Source organism: Phaethon aethereus, assembly GCF_964289735.1.
Source record: "Phaethon aethereus genome assembly, chromosome: 6".
NCBI classification, from domain to species: Eukaryota; Metazoa; Chordata; class Aves; order Phaethontiformes; family Phaethontidae; genus Phaethon; species Phaethon aethereus.
Window position 1 is genome coordinate 36420509 of NC_138580.1, and position 19934 is coordinate 36440442.

General features: G+C 41.8%; 1 protein-coding gene across 1 annotated transcript in view; it reads right to left on the reverse strand.

Moving 5' to 3' along the window:
• ITGAV (integrin subunit alpha V) overlaps positions 1–5834 on the reverse strand; it is a gene marked incomplete at its 3' end in the record, with an annotated part of 47661 nt that extends 41827 nt beyond the window's left edge. The window contains exons 1-2 of the mRNA XM_082001212.1: positions 5210–5834; positions 827–954 (exon numbers count right to left, since the gene is read on the reverse strand). Coding sequence (XP_081857338.1) covers positions 827–954; positions 5210–5361 — 280 coding nt within the window. The 5' untranslated portion in view covers positions 5362–5834. The remainder of the gene's footprint in view (positions 1–826; positions 955–5209) is intronic.
• Between the last annotated feature and the right edge of the window lie 14100 nt (positions 5835–19934).

Genomic DNA, 19934 nt, shown 5'->3' on the forward strand with positions numbered 1-19934 from the left:
CTGCGTGAGATGTTTAATGTCAGCATTGTTGGTGCTCGGCTTTAGTACACTTCAGAAATGGGTAAGTAATGCCTCTGACCTGAGGCACCCTGAGTGCTGCTATCATAAACATCACAAATACTATGAAGCTACACCGAATCATAGAATAATCTGGGTTGGAAGGGACCTTTAAAGGTCATTTAGTCCAATCCCCATGCAACAAGTCGGGACGTCTTCAACTAGATCAGGTTGCTTAGAGCCCCATCCAACCCGACCTTGAACGTTTTGAGGGATGGGGCATCTACCACCTCCCTGGGCAACCTGTGCCAGTGTTCTACCACCCTTGTGAAAAATTTCTTCCATATATCTAGGCTAAATCACTCAAGTGGAAAAATAAAAAAAGAAATTTTCCCTATAGTTCGAAATTTATACTCCCAGTTTCCCATTAAACTTCTGAGTATTTCTGCCTATACCACCTTTGCTGATATTAAAAAGTACCTTTCCTCACATGCCATGTTCTTAACAGGCAACAATCCCCTTGGGGTTTATTCTGAATTCGGTTACTAAATGTTTTCAGATTGCTGGAAAGCACAGAGGAGAAATACAAACAGGTTAAAACAAAAGAAGAATAATGTATGCTCACTCAGGCTTTCAGGACATACCAAGGACAACAGAATTTTAAGAGAGGAAAGAGAAAAACAAACAAAAAATCCACAAACAAGCTCTGACTAGTTGCCAGTCCAAAAACTGCTGCATTCACATCAACTATCAAGAACCCCCACATGAACCCACATCCCTGCTGCTCTCACACTAGGATTAGAGACACCCCACCTCCCCTCATGGTTACCTGTGGAGTCAAATATAATCGGCTGGCAGTTTCTGTTTGAATTCCAGTTACATTTGAGCACCTGGCCTCCTTCTACGATGTTGTGCTGGGTAGTGTTTGCTTTTGGAGCTCCCACCAGAAGAAATATCCTGCAGTAAAAAGAAGAAATAAAACAAAGGCTCCAATACCTAAGGCACAGACATCATTGCTTTGTGACCTAACATGAAGAATTATAAAGCAAAAACCTTTGCCCATTCAAATCTAAATCTGACTAGAACTACTTTGAGTTGCAGAGAAAGTCATACTAGGTTTTAGTCTTGGGTCCCTCTTCTCTGCAAGCAATAGCAGGCAAAAAAACAGCATTTACCAAAAAGAGGAGACAAAAGGAGATGAGAGGAAATAAAGTATTCTGTTCTAGTTAAAATGATATTTAAAAGGAGATAAACACCTCCTATTCTTTTTTTCCTTTCTAAAATATGTATGTATGCAGTGGAACAGGAAATCACGTACTTCTGTAACTTAAGAAAGTCATCGGCTGGCATAATTTCTGGTTAATTTTGTACGTAAGAGTAATTCAAGGAAGTCAGTCAAAAATGGAAACAATATATAAACAAAAAAGACTAGCGCTTCTGAGCTCAGAAGGTACTAAGTGGTGAGTCAGCTTAGTATTAGCAAATGCTCTTTTAAAAAGAATCTCCAAGTACCCAAGTGACTGTCAACCACAGGTTTGTACATCAGTGGATCTTTACTGAAATTAATTACACAGTAATCATTTTCTTATTAAGATCTGTTGTGCTTTTATAAATCTCTGCATATATGAACACGTTAAGTGCACTCTGAGCAGGAACTGCTACAAGATTATGTCTGTGCGGGTGGTAAAATTCAGAAGTTGCGAAATAATAACACATCGAATTAAATGCCAAACCAAACAAGGTTCTCGGCATCTTCCAACAAGGTTATTGACATCTTCCAGGAACTCTGACACCTCTGAGACACACTTGACTCGTCAGCACTTTCCTGAGGAAGTCAATTTGAAGTATAGACAAAGATGTGTAGAACGCATAGAACTAAATGCTTCCTTTCATCGGGATCTGCTCTGTTGTTTCTGTTTAGCCTGTTAAGATAGACTATAGCTTGCAAGAGTAAGTCCTATCATCCCATATCAACCATTACGATTATTTAGTTTTGAAATTGGGTTAGCTGAATAAGCTGCAAGACTGCTTGGAGAGAATGTCTACAGGTAGGCACATCCAGACGTACTAAACTTGCTCTGGTTTTCACAACCATCTTCCAGACTTCCCTTCAGTACAGAGCTAAGGTACTATTTCTTAACACATACATACCAGGTATAAATATGTCACACCTCAGAGCTCAATTCATATGAAGACCGACATAAGCTACTAGTTCTCAACTGATTTGAATTTTCAGAACCGTCAAAATTTCCTGGTGTGGACCCTGATAGAAAATCCAGGCTAGTTGGTGATCCATTTGTTTTCCTTAGTTGCCATTCAGAGGCTCTCGAGATTCCAGGAACAAGAATTTCAAATGCTTTAATCAACTTAAAATGTTCTCTCTGGGCACAACAGAAGTACTTAAAAATAAACATTGTAATGCCAAGTAAAGAAACACATTAATTATTATAATTACAATCTATTAAACAAGTGGTAGCTTGCCTCCCATTTTACTCTTGTATCACAAGCTTTTGCAAGGCCCCCAGATTAAATATGTGTTTAAAAAAATAAATCATTCCCATTCTAATCATATATTTTAAATCTTCCTTAAGATAATGTTTGTGATGAAGTTCATTAACAAGATCACCAACAAAGGAATTGTTATGGGACTCCACGAAAATTTAGTCACCTCTTTTCCCAAAGCAACAAAAATGCATTTTTAGCATCATAGACCAAACAAGCAGATTTTTGTCACAGGTCTTAGAATAATATACAGATTACCTAAATACAAACAAGTCCCTAGTCCACATACTTTGGGAAAGGGGGAATAGAAGGAAAATTGTGCTTTCCTGGGGGATATACCAGCTATGCTTTGATAGTGCCTATCTCCTACATGATGCAACAACCATCTGCCCCAGCACAATGCTGTGGGCAAGACTGGGAGCGTCCTGACATCCTCAGCAGTTCAGCCTGGGTAGGTGCACTTACAGGAACCATCACTTGCCAGTGCTTTGCCATGGGCCAATGAAGAGAAACGGGTATTTCCACATACTTGTATACTGGAAGACAGACTATCAAACGCAATTATTTTAAAACATAGCATCTACAAGAGATCTTTTTCAGTTTTTATAAAGTTATGTTCAGTCACTTAGTAGTATAGCTTTGCCTTCCATCAGGCACCACAGAGCACCCTGACACAAGACGACCTCTTTGACTCCTGGAATAGGTCTTTCATACTACACTTCTAAATACGCTTTATTTTGGTATCCAGCAGGTCAAAACAGACTATGAAACAGCAGCTTGAGCTTTCAAGAACTAGTAACACTCCTTTGTTGTCAGGCTAGTCAATCCAAATAGCTTTAGCTCAACTAATTTTACTTAAATCTCTAGTACTCCTGTAAAGAACAGGTGATAAATAAAAATTCACCAAAGCAACAACCAAGGTGTAGGAACCACGTGACACACATGACACTCAAGAGAAACCATATAACAAGGCTCATTTTACTAAATACCTTTTTCTAATCACACCACAAAACAATCCACTCCGTTATCTACCTAACATTGAACTTTCTTTCCCCTCCAACAGCTTGATGGAACATGCAGGCATTCCTGTCTGCCTTGTGTGCGTTGATCCTTCTTGAAGGATGGGTAAAACACCGGCCTATGTCTGGAGGACGCTGCATACAAGTATTTCTGGCCATTGCAGGAGGCCAAATATCAGTCTCCATAGGCAGAGACTCAAAATTTAACACCATCGGAGCCTGTTCACGTACAAGTTGCACAGCTGCTTTGTTTCAGTTACAAGCTTCAACTGAAGATAAAGTGTAGTAATATGGTTTAGCTTAGTACATACAGACTAACTTCTAGTCACGTCAAAAATTTGTGGAGAAAATGCCCTTAAAAATACAAAGGAATCTTCCATGCTGTCCAAAAACCACTAGTGTTCAAAGTTTCAATAAAAAGAAAAGAAGCCGACATTGTTTTCTTTTGCACCCATGCACTTTGAGGTCCATAGTTATTCTAAAAATAATGGAAAGATTCCAAATAGTGATTTCAGCAAGAGCTGGGTCACGTAATCCTTATCAGGAAGCAAGGAAGAAAGTTTACTACATGCATTTACCAGTCTCCTGATAACTTTGCAGCCACACATGCTGACTGAAAAATAAAGGGAGGGACACAAATAGAACCTTTTTTCTTTTCATCCTCAGACTTACAGGATTAAGATAGCACAGAAGGATGTTGCAACACATGCAAGTTAAGACAGGATAACTTCTATATTTGTAGGCAACAAAGAAATGCAAACAAGGCTAGCTGATGTACTGCAAAAAGACTTGCTCAACAGCTATAGAATTTGTTTATAAAGTTTTACGAGCTCAAGATCGAGAGAGAGAAAAACCCCTCGGCATGACGGAAGCCAGCAGCTTTTCCAGCTTTGCAGGCCTTTCTTAGGATGGGAAAAGAGGAGGAAAAAAAGTGGCAAAAGCTGGATCGTCATGTGGCCCGCGCTTGAGAAATACTGATTAATTCATTATGGCAACACCATGACTTCGAAGCTACCCAATTTTCGTTTAACACGAAATGAGAACATGCTCAGAAAGCTGATATGGAGGGTATTTATGTGGAACTTTTCCTTCCCCAGACTGCTCAGCAGCTCCGTGACCCGCACAGATGCAGGACGCGCAACTCAGACGCGGCACTTCTGCAAAGCGCAGTCAGAAGGGAGAACAGCAGAACCGCTGAAATTGCACGGGACAAAACCTCAGGTGCGAGGGACGTAATGAGGCAAAGTCCCCTACCTTCATCTTCCTACGCTGTATTTATCATTACCGTTACCCGCACAAACCGCAGGCTGACGGTGCTGTTGAGAAGAGCCAGCAGCGCCAGGTTCAAGCCGTGGCACAGCCTGCCGGCCGCACGAATCGGGCTTCGCTTGCCGGTAGAAGGGTCCCAGCAGCGGGAGAAGACGCAGCCGAGTTTGAGCGCCCGGCAGCAGAGCGCGGCGTCCCGCTGCGGGGACCCGGCCCCACGCAGCGCTCCCCAGCCGTCGCTCCCGGCGCCTCCATCGCCCTCCTCCTCCTCCTCCCGGCTCTCGCACCTCGCCGGGACAACGCTGGCCTCGGCGGCCGCCGCCCCCGCACCAGGCGCAGCGCAGAGCGGGGCAGGGGCCCCCAGGACGGGGTCCCCCGCCCCGGAGAGCGGCAGCCGCGGCAGACGCCCGGGCCGGGCCACTTACGAGGATGGGTCGGGAGCGAAGAAGTCCACGGCGAAGCCGAAATAGCTGCCCTCGGGGCCCGAGTAGACGGCCGGGCGCTCCGCGTCCAGGTTGAAGGCGCTGCCCGGGGCCAGCGCACCGCCCAGCAGCGCCAGCAGCCACAGCCGCGCCATGGCCCGGCCCCGCGCTGCCTCCGCCAGCCGCGCACGGCCGCGCAGATCCGCCCTGGGAGGCGCCCGGCCGCGCGGCGGCGGGCGGGGGGGGCGGAGGGGGCCGCGCGCTGCCCGCGGCCGGGCGGGGAGCGGAACCACTTCCTCCCGCCGTGCGCCCCGCGCCCTCTGCTCCGCGGGACGGGGCCGGCAGGAAGGAGGGGCGGCATCATGTGGTGCCGGAGGCGGGCCCGGCCCTGCCCCGCACCGGGCCGGCGCCACCGCTGCCGCCTTCCGCCGGCACGGCCCCGCGCGGCCCGGCCCCGGGGAGGCCCTCCCCGCGCCGGAGGCGCTGGAGCTGGAGGGCCATCAACTGTCAGTTGGGGAGGCCGGAGAGGGGGAGGAGAAGGTCCCGCGCCGTGATCTGCCTTTGGTTCAGGCAGCCGAGGGCTAAAACGGTTTCTGCTGGTCACGCGCGCTCGAAGAGGTCGAGTGCTGTGGAGAAGCGCTGAAAATAGGAGGAGGAGGGGGACACATGGGTGCTTGGTCTTACAAAGTCTTTCCTGGTAGGGCTCCCTCAGTAGAGCCTCTCGTGCCAAGCGCTGGAGACACGTGTTTCAGGAAAGCTGCGAACACAGGCGAGGAGGGAAGTAAGTGCCGGTGCGCACCCCTCCAGGGAGGAAACAAACCGATCATTTTCCAACTCGTAGGATATTGAATGAAGGAATTTCACGTCCCGGGTGGCGGCAGAGCCCTGCCGCACCTCCACCAGCGGCAGGGGGGCCCGGCGGCGGGCGCAGAGCTGGGTCTGTAAAACCTCCGAGGTGGACATCTCGCCTCCTGTGTTGCCACCGCACCACCCCGCTGCGGGAGAAGCGTCCGGCTTGAACCTCTTCAGCCGCGGTTTGTGGCCCTGCCATCGTCACTCACGAGAAGAGTTTGGCGCCGTCGCCGCGGCAGCGTAGGCTGCTACCAAATCCCTCGGAGCCTCGCCCGCATCAGCCTACAGCCGACTTCAACGTCTGCTCGGTACAGCAGTGTTTCAGGAAAAAGAAAACATCCCGGCAGACGTAGAAAGTGGGATTAACTCTCATTAATTCAGAATATTAATTCATAAAACCCAATACTGTTACCAGGTAATCGGTTTCACACTGTTGCCACCGAAAGTCTAAACTTTTAGCTTGCTCTCCTCATGTGAGCACGATAAAAACTAAAGGAACAAATAATCATGTTTCAAGCCCCAAATACAAGTTAAAAACATCCCATATATGTTTACCGCGGGACAGATTCAGAGTTAATGGAATCCTGAAAGAAAATAATTTTATAAAATAAGCATATGAAAACCCACAAAGTTAAACAAGAAAAAGCCTCAGGAAACACATCGTGTTGTAGAGAGATTATGCTGAGGGCTCATTAACAGAAGTGATGAATTCTAGCACAATAGCCACAAAAAGGAGTTGAAAACCCTACCTTAAAGGGCTTGTTTAATTTAAAGAATGGAAACTACCTCAGTTAGAGTGCCTTCCTAAAATTCTGGTATAACTCCCCCCCCCAAGCCTTGGAACTGGGTATGGGAACCACTGTTGAAATTTTGGACTTAGATTCTACAAAAGATCATTTTAGTTTGAAATCTGTTAAATTGACTCTAAGCGGACTTTTGCAGACTCACTTCTTAAAAAAAAAAAAACCCAACAGGTGCAATGGGTAAAGCTAATAAGATTCAGAGCAAGCAAAATTAGAACCCACTGAGAATGTTTTCAAGAAAGAGCAATCACCGTGGCAAAAAATAATTAAAATAATCAGAAGCACCGGTAGGCCACTTATTCAATACAGTCAGAAGCATAATGTTGGTAGAAGTACTAGTTAACCTACTGAAGAGAGACGTGATTTAATCATCATTAAGTATTCCTGAAGTTTTAATGCAATAGGCTTAATTCAAAGTAGACAAAGTAGTATACTAAAACTTTGAACTAGGCACATTTAACATTGTCTGTCTTCTGTTCCATTTAATGAATTGTTCCTTCAAAGAACCCAAGAACCTTTTGCAAAAAAAAAAGTCCTTTCTTTATCACCAGCTAATGAATCACATCCCAGAATTAGTACCAGTTTCCCGTTTGACCTTGGAGTGCAAATTTACAGTCACTGTTGGTTGTTTTTTTGTTCTGGGGCTTTTTTTATTATGTCCAATCAGCCTACATTCACTGATACCATGGTTTTTGGACTTACAAAAAAAAAATGTGTAATGTATAAAGGAATCCAAGGGGAAGAACTCAACATTACTACTGGCTGATAATTTCAATTTCATACTACATGAATAGAGAAAGTTGCTTTAAATTAAAAACTTGACTATTGTTATAGTTTAATACAGTCAGCTTTTATGTTGACATGCAAGCTAAATGAAGTAGTCCTGAAGCCCGCAGAAAATACAACCGACTAAGAGAAAGAGGCTCAGTAAAGGCAACCTTTTACAAGCTGGTTGTAAGATAGGTAAGCTGTATTGTACACCATGGATTCTTGACAAGCCTACCACTACTAATCCACTATTTAAGTTTTTTTACAAGTTCATTGGGAAAAATTATCAATACGAGGGGAAAGGAAAAAGAAGGATATAAAGTGAGAGAGGATTTCACAATAAATGGTTTTCATTGAAAAGGGTTGCAAATTGAGAGTTTGCCATTTAAAAAATGCTTTAGGTCTGAACTGTTTCCTCCCAGCTAGAAATACATGCGTCGCCTTGATACTTGCGCAACCCTGCGGCACTGTTGCTCCACTGTAACCAGTAAATTACACATCTTTTTCATATTTCTGCTTCCAAAAAAAGTGTATTTTAAGGTTTTTCAGCAATCTCATGGTCTACAAAGGAAGACACCCCCAAACATTTCCATTTATTCATTCTCACAACTTCCCTTCTGCAATAAAGTATATCACAGCTTGACAAACAGCAGCACACAGAAGGTAAGTGGTTTATTAAAGAAAATCCATGGCAGAGCCAGAAAGAAGAACCAGGTCATCCTGTGTTCCAGTCACTTGTTCTTGCTACCAAGTGATAATAATAATTCCTTAAGGAAGCCAACTCAAAAATTCTTGTTCTATCAAGAATAGGAGGAGAGTTCCTATACCTAGACTTGATACCTGTTGCTACTTTTCCTAACTTTGCTGCCTTTTCATAGGTAAAAAGAAAAATTAATAACATAAACTTGTATTGTTTTTTATTGACTGCTCTCACAGCTGTTATACTACAGACCTGATCAAAGCAAAACTGCACATGGGTCAATAAGTTTTCCAATTCTAGCAAGTAGACAGTGCAAGAAACTAAAGGCAGAAAAAAGTGGTTTATGTGTACTTTGATCAGTAAGTCATTAGCTTAGGGAAAAGGAGGATTTATTTTGTCTTCTTGATTGTATAACTTCACAACATGATACAAGCAGTGAAGGTAAGTCATTTTTAAGATATTAGAATCACTTTACCAAATGATAAATTTTAGCTTTCTCGGGATTGGCTGTGCAGTACTACTGCTGCTTGTCAGCAAATTGCTAGAAGATAGGCCAGAGGAATAACTCAGACTTCACATCCACTCAAGGGTTACTCATCCTTAGGGAAATCTTCTTTTCAAACCATTTCCTCTCTTCAAGAAGATAACTGCTTTTTCAACAGCTGTTTTGTGCATATCTTCTTTCTCCCATCGTTTGGGCCGAGAAAGGTGAAGCAGGCTGTTGTTTTGCTGAGTCAGCACGGAGCGCCCAGCTCCGCTCCCACCGAGTTGAGTCACCAGTTGCAAGCGGAAGCGGTGGCGTCGCTGCTGTCTGGCCTTAATTCAGAACACAATCCCAGTCTATCAGTCTAGACAGCCTGAGAGCGTAGCCACAGTTCCCTATATGGTATTATACCCCCCCAGCCTCGACATGGGCAAAAAAAATGAAACGTACAGGCTTGGGATTATACTTTTAATCGACGCCAAGCTTACTGTAAATGAAGGAAAGTACTTTCTGTTGCAGCAGAGACTGAGCCATTGATTCCGTTGCTTGCATTGAGCTACTGTGTCTGACAGAATCACGTACAGAGGAACGAAAGCCTAAACCAGACTTTGCTATTCACGTAAAGCAGGAAACACTCTTCCAGTGAGGATGCAATTTTTCTTCACTAGCCTGTTTAGTTCTCAGCATGACTAATGACTAGGTAAACAGCAGCTACTGAGACCGTATTACAGAACACAAACAAATGAATTATGTGTCTCTGTATTTACTGTCCTGTTATCTCTAGTTTTCAATTTACAGGCTGCTGACTAAGATGTTCAGTGGTGAAAATGAACCACTAAGAAGCAGGCAAAAGGACTGGGATTCCTTTTAACAAGACAGCAAAATTTTTGGTTTTATTTATAACGGAATAGAATTATTTTGGAATTCTTTGGAGTCTATAGAACTGCTTTACATTATTCAATAGGTAAAACCAATGTCCTGTTAAAAGTTGTTAGTCTTGTTAGTTTTTACTCATACAACTAGTAATTAACACAGTTGAATAAAACTTCGCAAGACGCAAAGCACTTTTGGCAGACAGGTACTCATTGTTTTGCTACTCCTGAGTCTCCAGCCTGGAACATGGATAAAATATTTCAGAGTACTTTTCCGTTGCAATTATGTCTCCTCCTCATGTCGTGACACTCGCGAGCAAGAAGTGGACAGAGTCCTCTAATTTGGGAGAAATCGTGAACGTGCAAGCCATCATGGTCCAACTTAAAGGCTCAGCAAGATGTCCTGTGTGCAAGCCATAAGCTTCAGCCTCGTAGCTGATCCAGTGCTTTACCGTATCAGTAGTATTAAAATCTGGAGCAAAGAAAGGCTTACCACTGATTTGTTCATCAGTGCCACTATTTGACTCCCAGAAAGCCTTTATCAACATATCTAGTACGTATTTTGCTCTTGTGTCATCCAGACACTTGGACTCGTAAAGAGGCTTAGCTGCCCTGGACAGACCTTTTAAGAAATAACTTGGTTTCTAACAAGGCAGTAGAAAGCAAGCCTAACTTGACCAAAACGGTGGACTTTATGTATTATTTTGGTTTGGTCAGTTTATGCCTGTTATTCCTATTTTGTTTAATATTAATCTTTAATGTTAATTTTCTTGAAAAAAAACATTAAATCTGAAAACTACAGAAGCATTACTGGGTGAGAAACATGAGGAAACCCCTACAGTGGTGTGCTAAGCTTGATTTGCCTTACTGCTCTTACGAGCGATTCACAACATCAGCAGTATCTTATTCAGTTGTTACGCAAAAGCGGTCCTTAGCCCAAGGCAGTGTTTTGTTTAGGACAATGAGAATATGACTATGTTTTTAAAGTCAGCTTCTAGCATAGAGTTCGAAATCTTCCAGTTCAGAAGGAAGTGAGTTGTACCAGAATTTTTTCCTGATTTGTTCAGCACCAATAGCTGTATTACTTCAGTATTAGTCAACATCTTTCCACCATCTCTTTTTGTGTTTTATAGAATACTCGTTACTCACCCGGCCTCTTTTTAGGTTAGGATTTCATTGCATCAAATTCAGGGACAGCTCTGCTCGATTTACAAACGGATTCGTATTTCTTCAGTCTGACAAAATTAGTCCTTATAAATCATGTGTCAGTTTTTGCTTCGCAGAGCACTTCTGCAGATCTAACAAACAAACATATCCAGATGTTGCTCAGTAACACCCCCAAAGACTTAAATATTTTTAAAAGCTTTTAAAATGGCATTTTTACTCTAGAGAAAAGGATCGACAAGAAATAACGTAATAAAGGAGAAAGGGATCAGGAAAAAAGAAAACCACCTCTGTAATATTCTCTACACAATCTCAATAAAAATGTTTTCATCATGTCCATAGGAGATGAAATAGCGAGACAAAAAGTTAACCACCACCCTGATCCATTAAGGGGTGGGGTGTGGGAACGCAGCAGCCCAGAGGAAAACGCCTGGGAAGTCACCACACCTACCTCCAGAATCAGCACGGCACCCTCAGCTCACCACGGTGAAGGAGCTTTCCGGAGATGGGCAGGGCGAGAGGGAGGATCTCGTGTCTTCTGGTGGGAAAGGTCTCAGCAGAGCTTTCTAGAAGGGGATGGGGAGAATTTGCTAATCCAGAGGGTGTAATGGAGTTGGCTTTCTGCTTCTAGAGTAGAAGAACAAAACAGATGAGAGGAAACTTCAAAATCACAGGCTGTCTTTGCTCTTCCATCTCGCGTGGAATGTGCATATTGTGTACAGAAGGTGTTTCTGTTGCTCCTGCCCTACTGAAGCGGCTGACATGGCATAGCACGTACGTCACCCGCTAGATGAAAAACCTCCAGCTCCCTATGCTCGTTCCGACTCCAGCAGCAGCTCCTTCACAGGCCGGTTTGGTCAGACAGGACTGCGCTTCTTCCCTTCTGCTTTTATCCTGCCGGGCCAGTAAATACAGAGCAGGCATAATTAAAACAAGAGTGCCACTATTACGCTTGATTAAATAAAGACTGATCCCCATTACCTATCCATCGCTTTCTCCTCTACCTTTTTCTTCCTGTCCAGAGAAAGTAAAGTGCTTTCTGCATGCCATGAATTTTAACTCTACCTTTTTACATTCACAAAAGATCCTCTAGAACACACTGCTTTCATGCAGTTCCCCAACGGTGAGGAAGAAACCATTATTTGTCTGTCGTCTTGTTCTTCTTTGCGTCTAAATTTCTTTCCTAAGAACTTTTCCATTCTTTTGCCTGTCGCCGTTCTCATGCGATTTTAAGTACTGTCCTTTCTGATGAGACCCATCAGCCATAGCAAATGCGTACAGAACACATTGCTGGAACGTGCACAGCTTTTATTTAGAAAGTGGAAGTGACTGTGCCCGGCAGAAATACTTATGAAACTGTATTCTGCCAGGAGCAAAGAGAAACAGAACACTTCCCTGCAACCAGGACCTATAGGCATAGAAGACAGGGTTCTTTCCAGCAAATTTCCATTTATGGAGAATTTCCAGAAGACAAAAGGCATTTTCTAGTTCTCTTACATTCTTGCCTGCTTCTGCTTATACAGAAATACCAGAGATCACTGCTTCCTGCTATAGAGATATTGCCTCTCTTGTCTTTAGTGCAAATAATCTTCTATTTGGTAGAAGTGTGACAGTTGGTTATGTACAACTTTCTTCCTATTCCCTAGTTTGAGAATTTTTCACTGATTTTTTCTATTATCTTTTTTATCAAGATTTTTTTGAAGTAATCTAACAAGGCTCAGTCTCAAAGAGCAATCATCTTTGCTTTTTAATTTACTATTCCAGAAAGATAATGCCACATCTCGCCTTGAAGCATCCGTCCTCTAGTGCACTAACACTTCTACGTTCCTCCTAAAGGGTTTGGAACAAAACCAAGTTTAAAACTTAGGAAGAAATCCCTGATTTAGCAGTAAGAACAAAACTTTGTCATACTGCTCTATGCTTAATAATGACTTCAGACTTTAAACGTGTTGAAGAATTACACAGCAAAATAACAATAGGACGCAGAGCAAGCAGGATTGAGCAGCAATGGAGCGGAGCCAAGCTCCTTTCTGTCTGACACTCTGAACATTCTTTTACATTCAAATACAAAAGCACTAAAAGATTACAGTGAGACAAACTGACATTGAAAAAGCTGTTTCCCTCCCCCTCTCTCTCAAAAAGCATTTCAAGCGTTTGAGCCCAGGTGTCCCAGGCCTTGGTAAACCAGCTCAGCCATCAGCTCCAGCGGACACGTTGCCATCTTACGGAACGCCCCCGAGATCAAACTTCTTCCCTCTTCCCTGTGCAAAAATCCCCTTTCTCCCAAAACAAAGAACCCTAACTCTCCCTCACTTCGAAAAGCATTCTATTTTGATCCTCTGTATCCAAGGAATACTGTCCTGTTGGGCATTAACATTAAACCAAAGCATGTTGTCACCTATAAAATGGTATACTGGTGACCGTCTTTGCTGGGTTAAAGAAGGAGTATTTGTGTCAAGGAATAAATCTAAATAAAACAGATCAATACAGAACCAGGTCTTGAACCCTTCTAAAAGAGGGGGTAGCGTCTGGCGTGGGTTTGTTGTGGTTTAAAAGTTTTTATTGTTAGCTTCTAAGATATTAGCCTGCAATTGCCAGGAGGTTGTTCCAATAGACTCCCAACTGAGTGCTGCTGGTGAAAGATCTTTTTTTTGATACATGCAAAAGTAGTCTGCCAGTTAATGCCGACAACTGTCATCAGGGACAGAAATTGCCGACAGTGCTGTGCCTTGAATAAAGAGCACATTTAAAAGCTTTTTCCTTTTTGCTGTCTTGGGGGAAGGTTCCTCATTCCACTTCTCCCTGCCTCCCCATACATACAAAGAACGGGCACTTAGTTATGTATAGGAAGTATTTTGCAGAACTGTAACTTGATCTTTCTGTGTGGAAGACACTCTGTGAGACAAAATCTAGAACTGCTATTTATAGAATACAGACTCTTTGTATTGACAAGAAAAAGACTGAAGAGCATGTGATGCAGGGCTGCTGTTACTGACACAAAGCGTAGTTCTGATGCCTACTAGGTTCTCATTCAAGCAAAAAGTTTGCAAAGGTGAGGCGACAGTGGTTAAACTCCTTTTGATCCTTTATTGTTTATCCCCTTCTGTTTTGACTCTAGTCTGACAGACATTTGGCGAACGAAGATGTTCGCCAAGTCCTTTCTGAGCAGCTTTCCTAATCCTTCTCCTCTTCATTTTATAAACAAAACCCCAGAGTGTTCAGAGCCACAGCAGGAGAGGACGCTGCTGGGCAATACTGTGCTTTGCTCCGTGCCTGTGGAGGGAGCCCACAGGGAGAAGGCAGGCAGCTGGCTTACACGACGATTCCCAACATAGGTGATCTGGATTAGACAGGACAGTCAGAACAGCCTCCCTTACGCAGTGTTTAGACTTGGAAGAGAGAGAAGACAACAAAAGGAAGTGAGGAAGAGGGAAGATTAAAGACTTCTTAACTAGAAACTTTGCTGTAATCTGAGTTTAAAGGAGGCATGAAGTTACAGCTGTAGAATTTTTCGCATGGAGGTCAATTCATCTTTTTATTCAGCAGTCTACTGTTCCCAAACCACAAGAACTAAACTCCTTGACACGTCAGACATGACTAATAGTGGTAGAAAACATTGTCAGAGAGCTTGCACTGTATGTGTATTATTGTATAGAGAGCAAACTACCATGATGGCTTCGAACCAACCTTTACATGCAGCATTCAGTACACAAGACTGACAGCCTCAGCCTCAGAAGGTAAACTGAGGAGTAAAAAACAGGAATGAAGATGAGATATGAATAGGACGAAAGCTCTGCTAGAATAGCAGACCTGTTAAAAATTTATGAGACCTGAAAAAATGTAAGGTTGTAGCTGACTTCCTACAACTACAAAAGATTCACTACACCCATGTTATATGCCTACAAAACAGTTTCATTCCCAATGCGGGTCCAAGGATGCAGCATCCGTAGAACACATTCCTGTAATGGCTGACTGTAATAAGAATACTGTTTCGCCTTGTAAACCTTCTATACTGATTTGCTCCTCTCTTCCCTTCAGGAATGCTTCTGCTTCCTTCCAGGCTTTTCTTCTCTCTCTCTCTTTTTTAAAAGGAAGGCTGTGATACTTGCTTTTCCGTTGTATCTTGCTTAAATTTTGGGAGTCCATTCCATTTTTGAAGTCTGATTGGGTATACTTTGAGAACATTTCTTGAGATTTAAGCCAGAGTTGCTCAAATCTATGTCCACATGTATTTCAACACTGTAGCCATTTTCCATCACAAACGTAAAATAAAGATAGTACCTCTGAGGTGTCTTCTATTAAACACAAATGAAATGCTGCTGTTTTATGATCGAAGGAACTCATTATTTCTGCCATTCTTTTCAATAATGTGCTATCAAGGAGCCTATTGTGGTCACATATTAGGGCTATAACATCACAAATGAATAAAACATCTTGGCCTTATTGCTAATACCAGCAACAGCCACTCTCTGTAATAAGACAGAGCATCTATTGAAACGAAAGAACTAAAAGTGACAGGCTAAGTCAACGTCAATTCTAAGCCTCTAATAGTAGTGCGAATGGAAAAAAGAGAAGGGCGATTTGCAGTTATCACTGTAAAAGTGCTTAAGGTGATCATTGCTACAGAAAACAAACCCAGTATATAACCAGGAACAAAGACATTTGCTTCATTAAAGATTTTGCCGATTAAGGATCATTCATAGTAAAGAATCAATCACCTTGAGAGATAAAGTTTCTAACTTCCTAAAAAAATGTTTCTAGTACTGAAATACGTAAAGAGATTGTGTTCTTACCAACTGAAATATATCAACTTCTATTCTTTAGTATCCATTTTCTTTCCTCGGCATCAAATCAAAGCAAAGGCAGGCGTAGGACATAGCTTCCGCTAAGTACTCTTCCCCTAGAGACCTAGCAATACAAGCTAGTAGGACTCGGGTTCAAAACAAGATGTGGCAGAGCTGTGGAACTGTTGGGTTTCTGAGAGATGCAAGAAAATGTGTCAGGATTCAAGGGAGAAACAGGGAATGAACTTGGAAGAGAAAGCCATCATGAGCTACATCCAGTAGAGGAAGTCTTCTAGATAAAGAATTGTTGGCAGCTACGTATGACAAGCACTCCTGAGAAGTACACAGGCTGGGCCTTTTCCTACCTCTTTCTTCCCCACATGTCTGGTTTTTGGAGTGTGATAAACAGTCTCTTGGTCTGATGCAGTGCGGCTGCCGTTAACCATTGGTTTTGCAGTTCCTACAGCCTTCATAGATCTCATTTCTCCTATTCTCTTCCTATTCTTATTGATGTTATTCAGGGGGCATTTCTCCCGAGATACTTCAGGCGAATACATAGAGAGATACTTGCACATGAAAGCAATCTCATTCTCTCAGTTTAGGACCGTAATAATTTCACCGTGACGCAAGTAAAGATCTAACCTCGCAAGATATTTAGTCACTTAATCACTCCACAGTTTCAGTAAGTTATTAAAAAACAGCAGACGGAAAAAGAACATTCTTTACGAAACTTCCAAGTACGTTATTTGCAAGATACATAAGCTCACAAAATATTTAAACCTGTGTGGCTTGTTATCTTCAGGTAATGTTTAAGAAGGGGCATAAACACTGCAAAATAAGTTGAAATCAGCGTTCAGAATGTCTGCAACATACTTTGACACCTGTTATTCCACGCATCTGATCAACGAACTCTGAAAGAAAATAGATAAAAACATACTAATTTCTAAGTTGTTTCTGTACAACCCATTTGCTAAATAAACACAATGTATTATGGCAATACTGAATTGCCAAGCAAAGTACCACTGCTTCAACCAAAGTTTATCAATAGTAAAACCTCCCCTTGATAAAAAGCAGTTGGGGAGCACTGTCCGTTAAGAAATACCAACATTTCTGTTACAAACAACTAATAGATAATGTAATATTTAAGGTAAGTATCTACATTTTTTTTTTCTCCAGATATTTTCCAGGCCTTTGTCAACAGTGTTTATTATAAAACAAGTAGGGAGCTCCGAGTTACACAGCAGCGGTAAGCATAAAATTTTATTGCACAGGTCTCAGAAAAATCCTACGAGAACTTAAAAGCTAGCCAGTTGAAGCAGGTCAAGTTGTTTGTGTGTGATGGAAATAGGATTTTAACATACATCAAAATCTCAAGTCAACAAATACTCTACTCCCACAACTCAAGAAATGTGGAAGCCGTAGCTATGTTGTACTTCTCACATCGTACTCATTTAAGTTACGAGAAAACCAAGACGATAGAGATAGTGGTGCAAGCTGCAAGGTATAGGAATGAACTTTAGTGCAGAGGTGTGTCTTATCTGGCTTATGGTCCTTTACAGCCTGACCTCGACCTAGTGCATGTCTTGGACCAAGCCTTCGTGCTCCTGTAACAGTGAGATACTGTATTTTTGACCCATGCAAACTTGACGGTTGCTGAAGTAAAAATGTTATTCTAGGATTCAGGTTTTAGCTCATTTTTCCATGAGTGAATGATCCACTTTACAGCAAATTAATTTCAGGAAACTTCAATCAATAGGAACCAGTCAGTGTTAAGTCACACTCAGGTGAGCTCCATTCTATCACAGTGCTCATCTCCAAAATATTAATAATTGATCTATCCTACATAAGGCCTTGGCATCCATTTTTAATTGAGCATTTATTGACTGAAACTCCCTGTCAGCTGCAAATTTACACTGCTTTAACTCACAAGAACATTTAACAGGTTATAATTCAGGCCTGTCTTCAAGCAGAAGGATCAAGTAGTAGCACATTGCTACTAATCCTCAAAAGTATGCCTGAATTCTATACTAACAAAGGCTTCTTTAAAAGTAGTCACCCTGCTTTCATGATTAGAAACCTCGATTGACCAACCAAGCAAGAGGCTAGAACAAGTCCAGTCAGGAAGAGTGCCAGAATAAGTTGAACGGAAAGGGTGAACAACAAAAAGGGCTAGTGAACTATTGTTTCCTGACCATGCTAAGTAATCAGTCAAAAACTACTGCCTATGAAATTCAGTTTTTCTTCAACTAACGTACGGATATCCAACATACTTAAATACTATGCAAGGCAACTGTCCTAATGTTTAAGCGACACATGCAAAGGAGTTAATGCACCGCAACTGAGCCCTTACGACCCAAAAGGGCGCACATGCACTCTCTCTGCCCATCTACTACAGTGTTTCATTAGCTGAAATTAGAATGAGTTACGTTGTTGTTCCTCCACTATAAAATGCAAACAGTTAAAAACATTGACACACTTGTGGCAGAGACTTAACCTATTTATATCAGTGAAACAGTAGAAATCAGTATAATATACAATATAACAGTCTCTCAGACACAAAATATAGAAAGCCATTTTCATCCTTGATAATGGTTAAGTTGTTTTTATTCCCATTCAAAATATACAACTTGGAAAAATTATGCATCATACATTCAATACGAATTGCATTCTTCAGAGATTCTATGTCCAGGTACCCTACTGCTGGCCAGCGTAGTACAATAATCTGTCAACACTGTTTATTCATGGCCATAGGAGAAAAATCTCCATAAATAAGTATTTACATCTAATATTGCAGCTTGTCCTTTAACACTTACATTTGGAGGTCAATTTCAGTAGGCCCCTTTCCCCGAAACACTGCTTCTTGTTCCTATACGAGAAAAAAAATTCCACAAAGATCCCAAAAAGGGCAAAAAATGTCCAGGTCAGCTATTTTAGAAATAGCATTCAAGACACAAGAGTCAATTTAGCAGTGTCAGAAATAACCATTAAAGCCAATATTACCACCCAAAAGCAGTTCAAGAAAGCTCAGTAACTATGAGACCATTCTTAATGGTCTTTAAATAGTCATTTAAAAGCTTTAGAAAAATCTATACAAACGGTATCGTTAGTACAGCAATACTATTGCAGATACTATTAGTAATGTGGCAAGAAGGCATAACCTACAGCGCCCCTGGAAAAGCACCATATCTTTATGGCAAGGATTCAGTGAATTTTAAAAGGACACGTTAACTTCACTTAAATCTGACCGTAAGTGCCGCCTGCAGGGTACAGAACACAGGGTACAACACCGCTCCCCTCTCAGTCAACTTACTACTGCATAACGTCGTGTTAATTATAGAACACCAAAGATACGACAGGCGTTTTTTAGACTGTAATATCCTTGCTGTGCAGAGCTTGAAGTCTTCGCTACTGTACAAAATACAGTGGAGAAAGAATGCGACTCAAATAGCAACAAGTGATCTACGGTATGTCTTAAACCAGTTAATAGATGGCTAGGAGTTAAGAACAGTGGGCGAAAAAGTCAGCTGCTGAATTTTACATGGCATGAAACATAGGAAAAAAATTGTGATTGCAGTTAGCCCTAATTTAACTGAAGCCAACATCATCACTTCTGTATCAAAACTGCAGAGAAAAAAATGTTACAAACTTCTTTTTCTCATACAGTGATAAACAGCTTGGGATGATAACCTAACTTAACAGAGGAAAACCAAACACAGGTATTTTAAAGTCAATAGTTTTTATTTACAGTTTTGTTGGCAAAAGGCAGTGGGGAATTTTAAAACATTTTAAACAGAGGGCACCATATTATATTGTATGATGTACCAGCTGACAATCTTCAGTATCCAGATGATCAAAGAAAGCTAATAACCACTTAAAGAAGCATAATCTGCATCAGCTCCATCAGCGTAGTCTGCCTAAAAACACTTCAGGCAGTTTCTAAATCAACACAATCACTAGTCAAAATGCAGTTCTGGTGAAGAATGTATACTTTGATTTTTATACTGTACCTGGTATCAAATTGCCCACTTATACTTGCATACCGGCAAAGCAGTTATACTTCCTACTTTTAGTTGAAGGTTATAATCTCATTTTCCACAAATTCAGCTGTCAGGTAATTTCTGAACTACTCTGTATATTTTACCGTGAGCATAGCCAAGACTGGAGTAGATGAGATTGAAGGAAAATATTCCTGGTATATGACATGCCCATCAAAATCAGCTGGGTAACCATCAACATCCTGTTTAAGAATTCTATTCAAAAAGGAGAAAAACGTAGTCAGTTTTCACTTTGTCGCATAGATT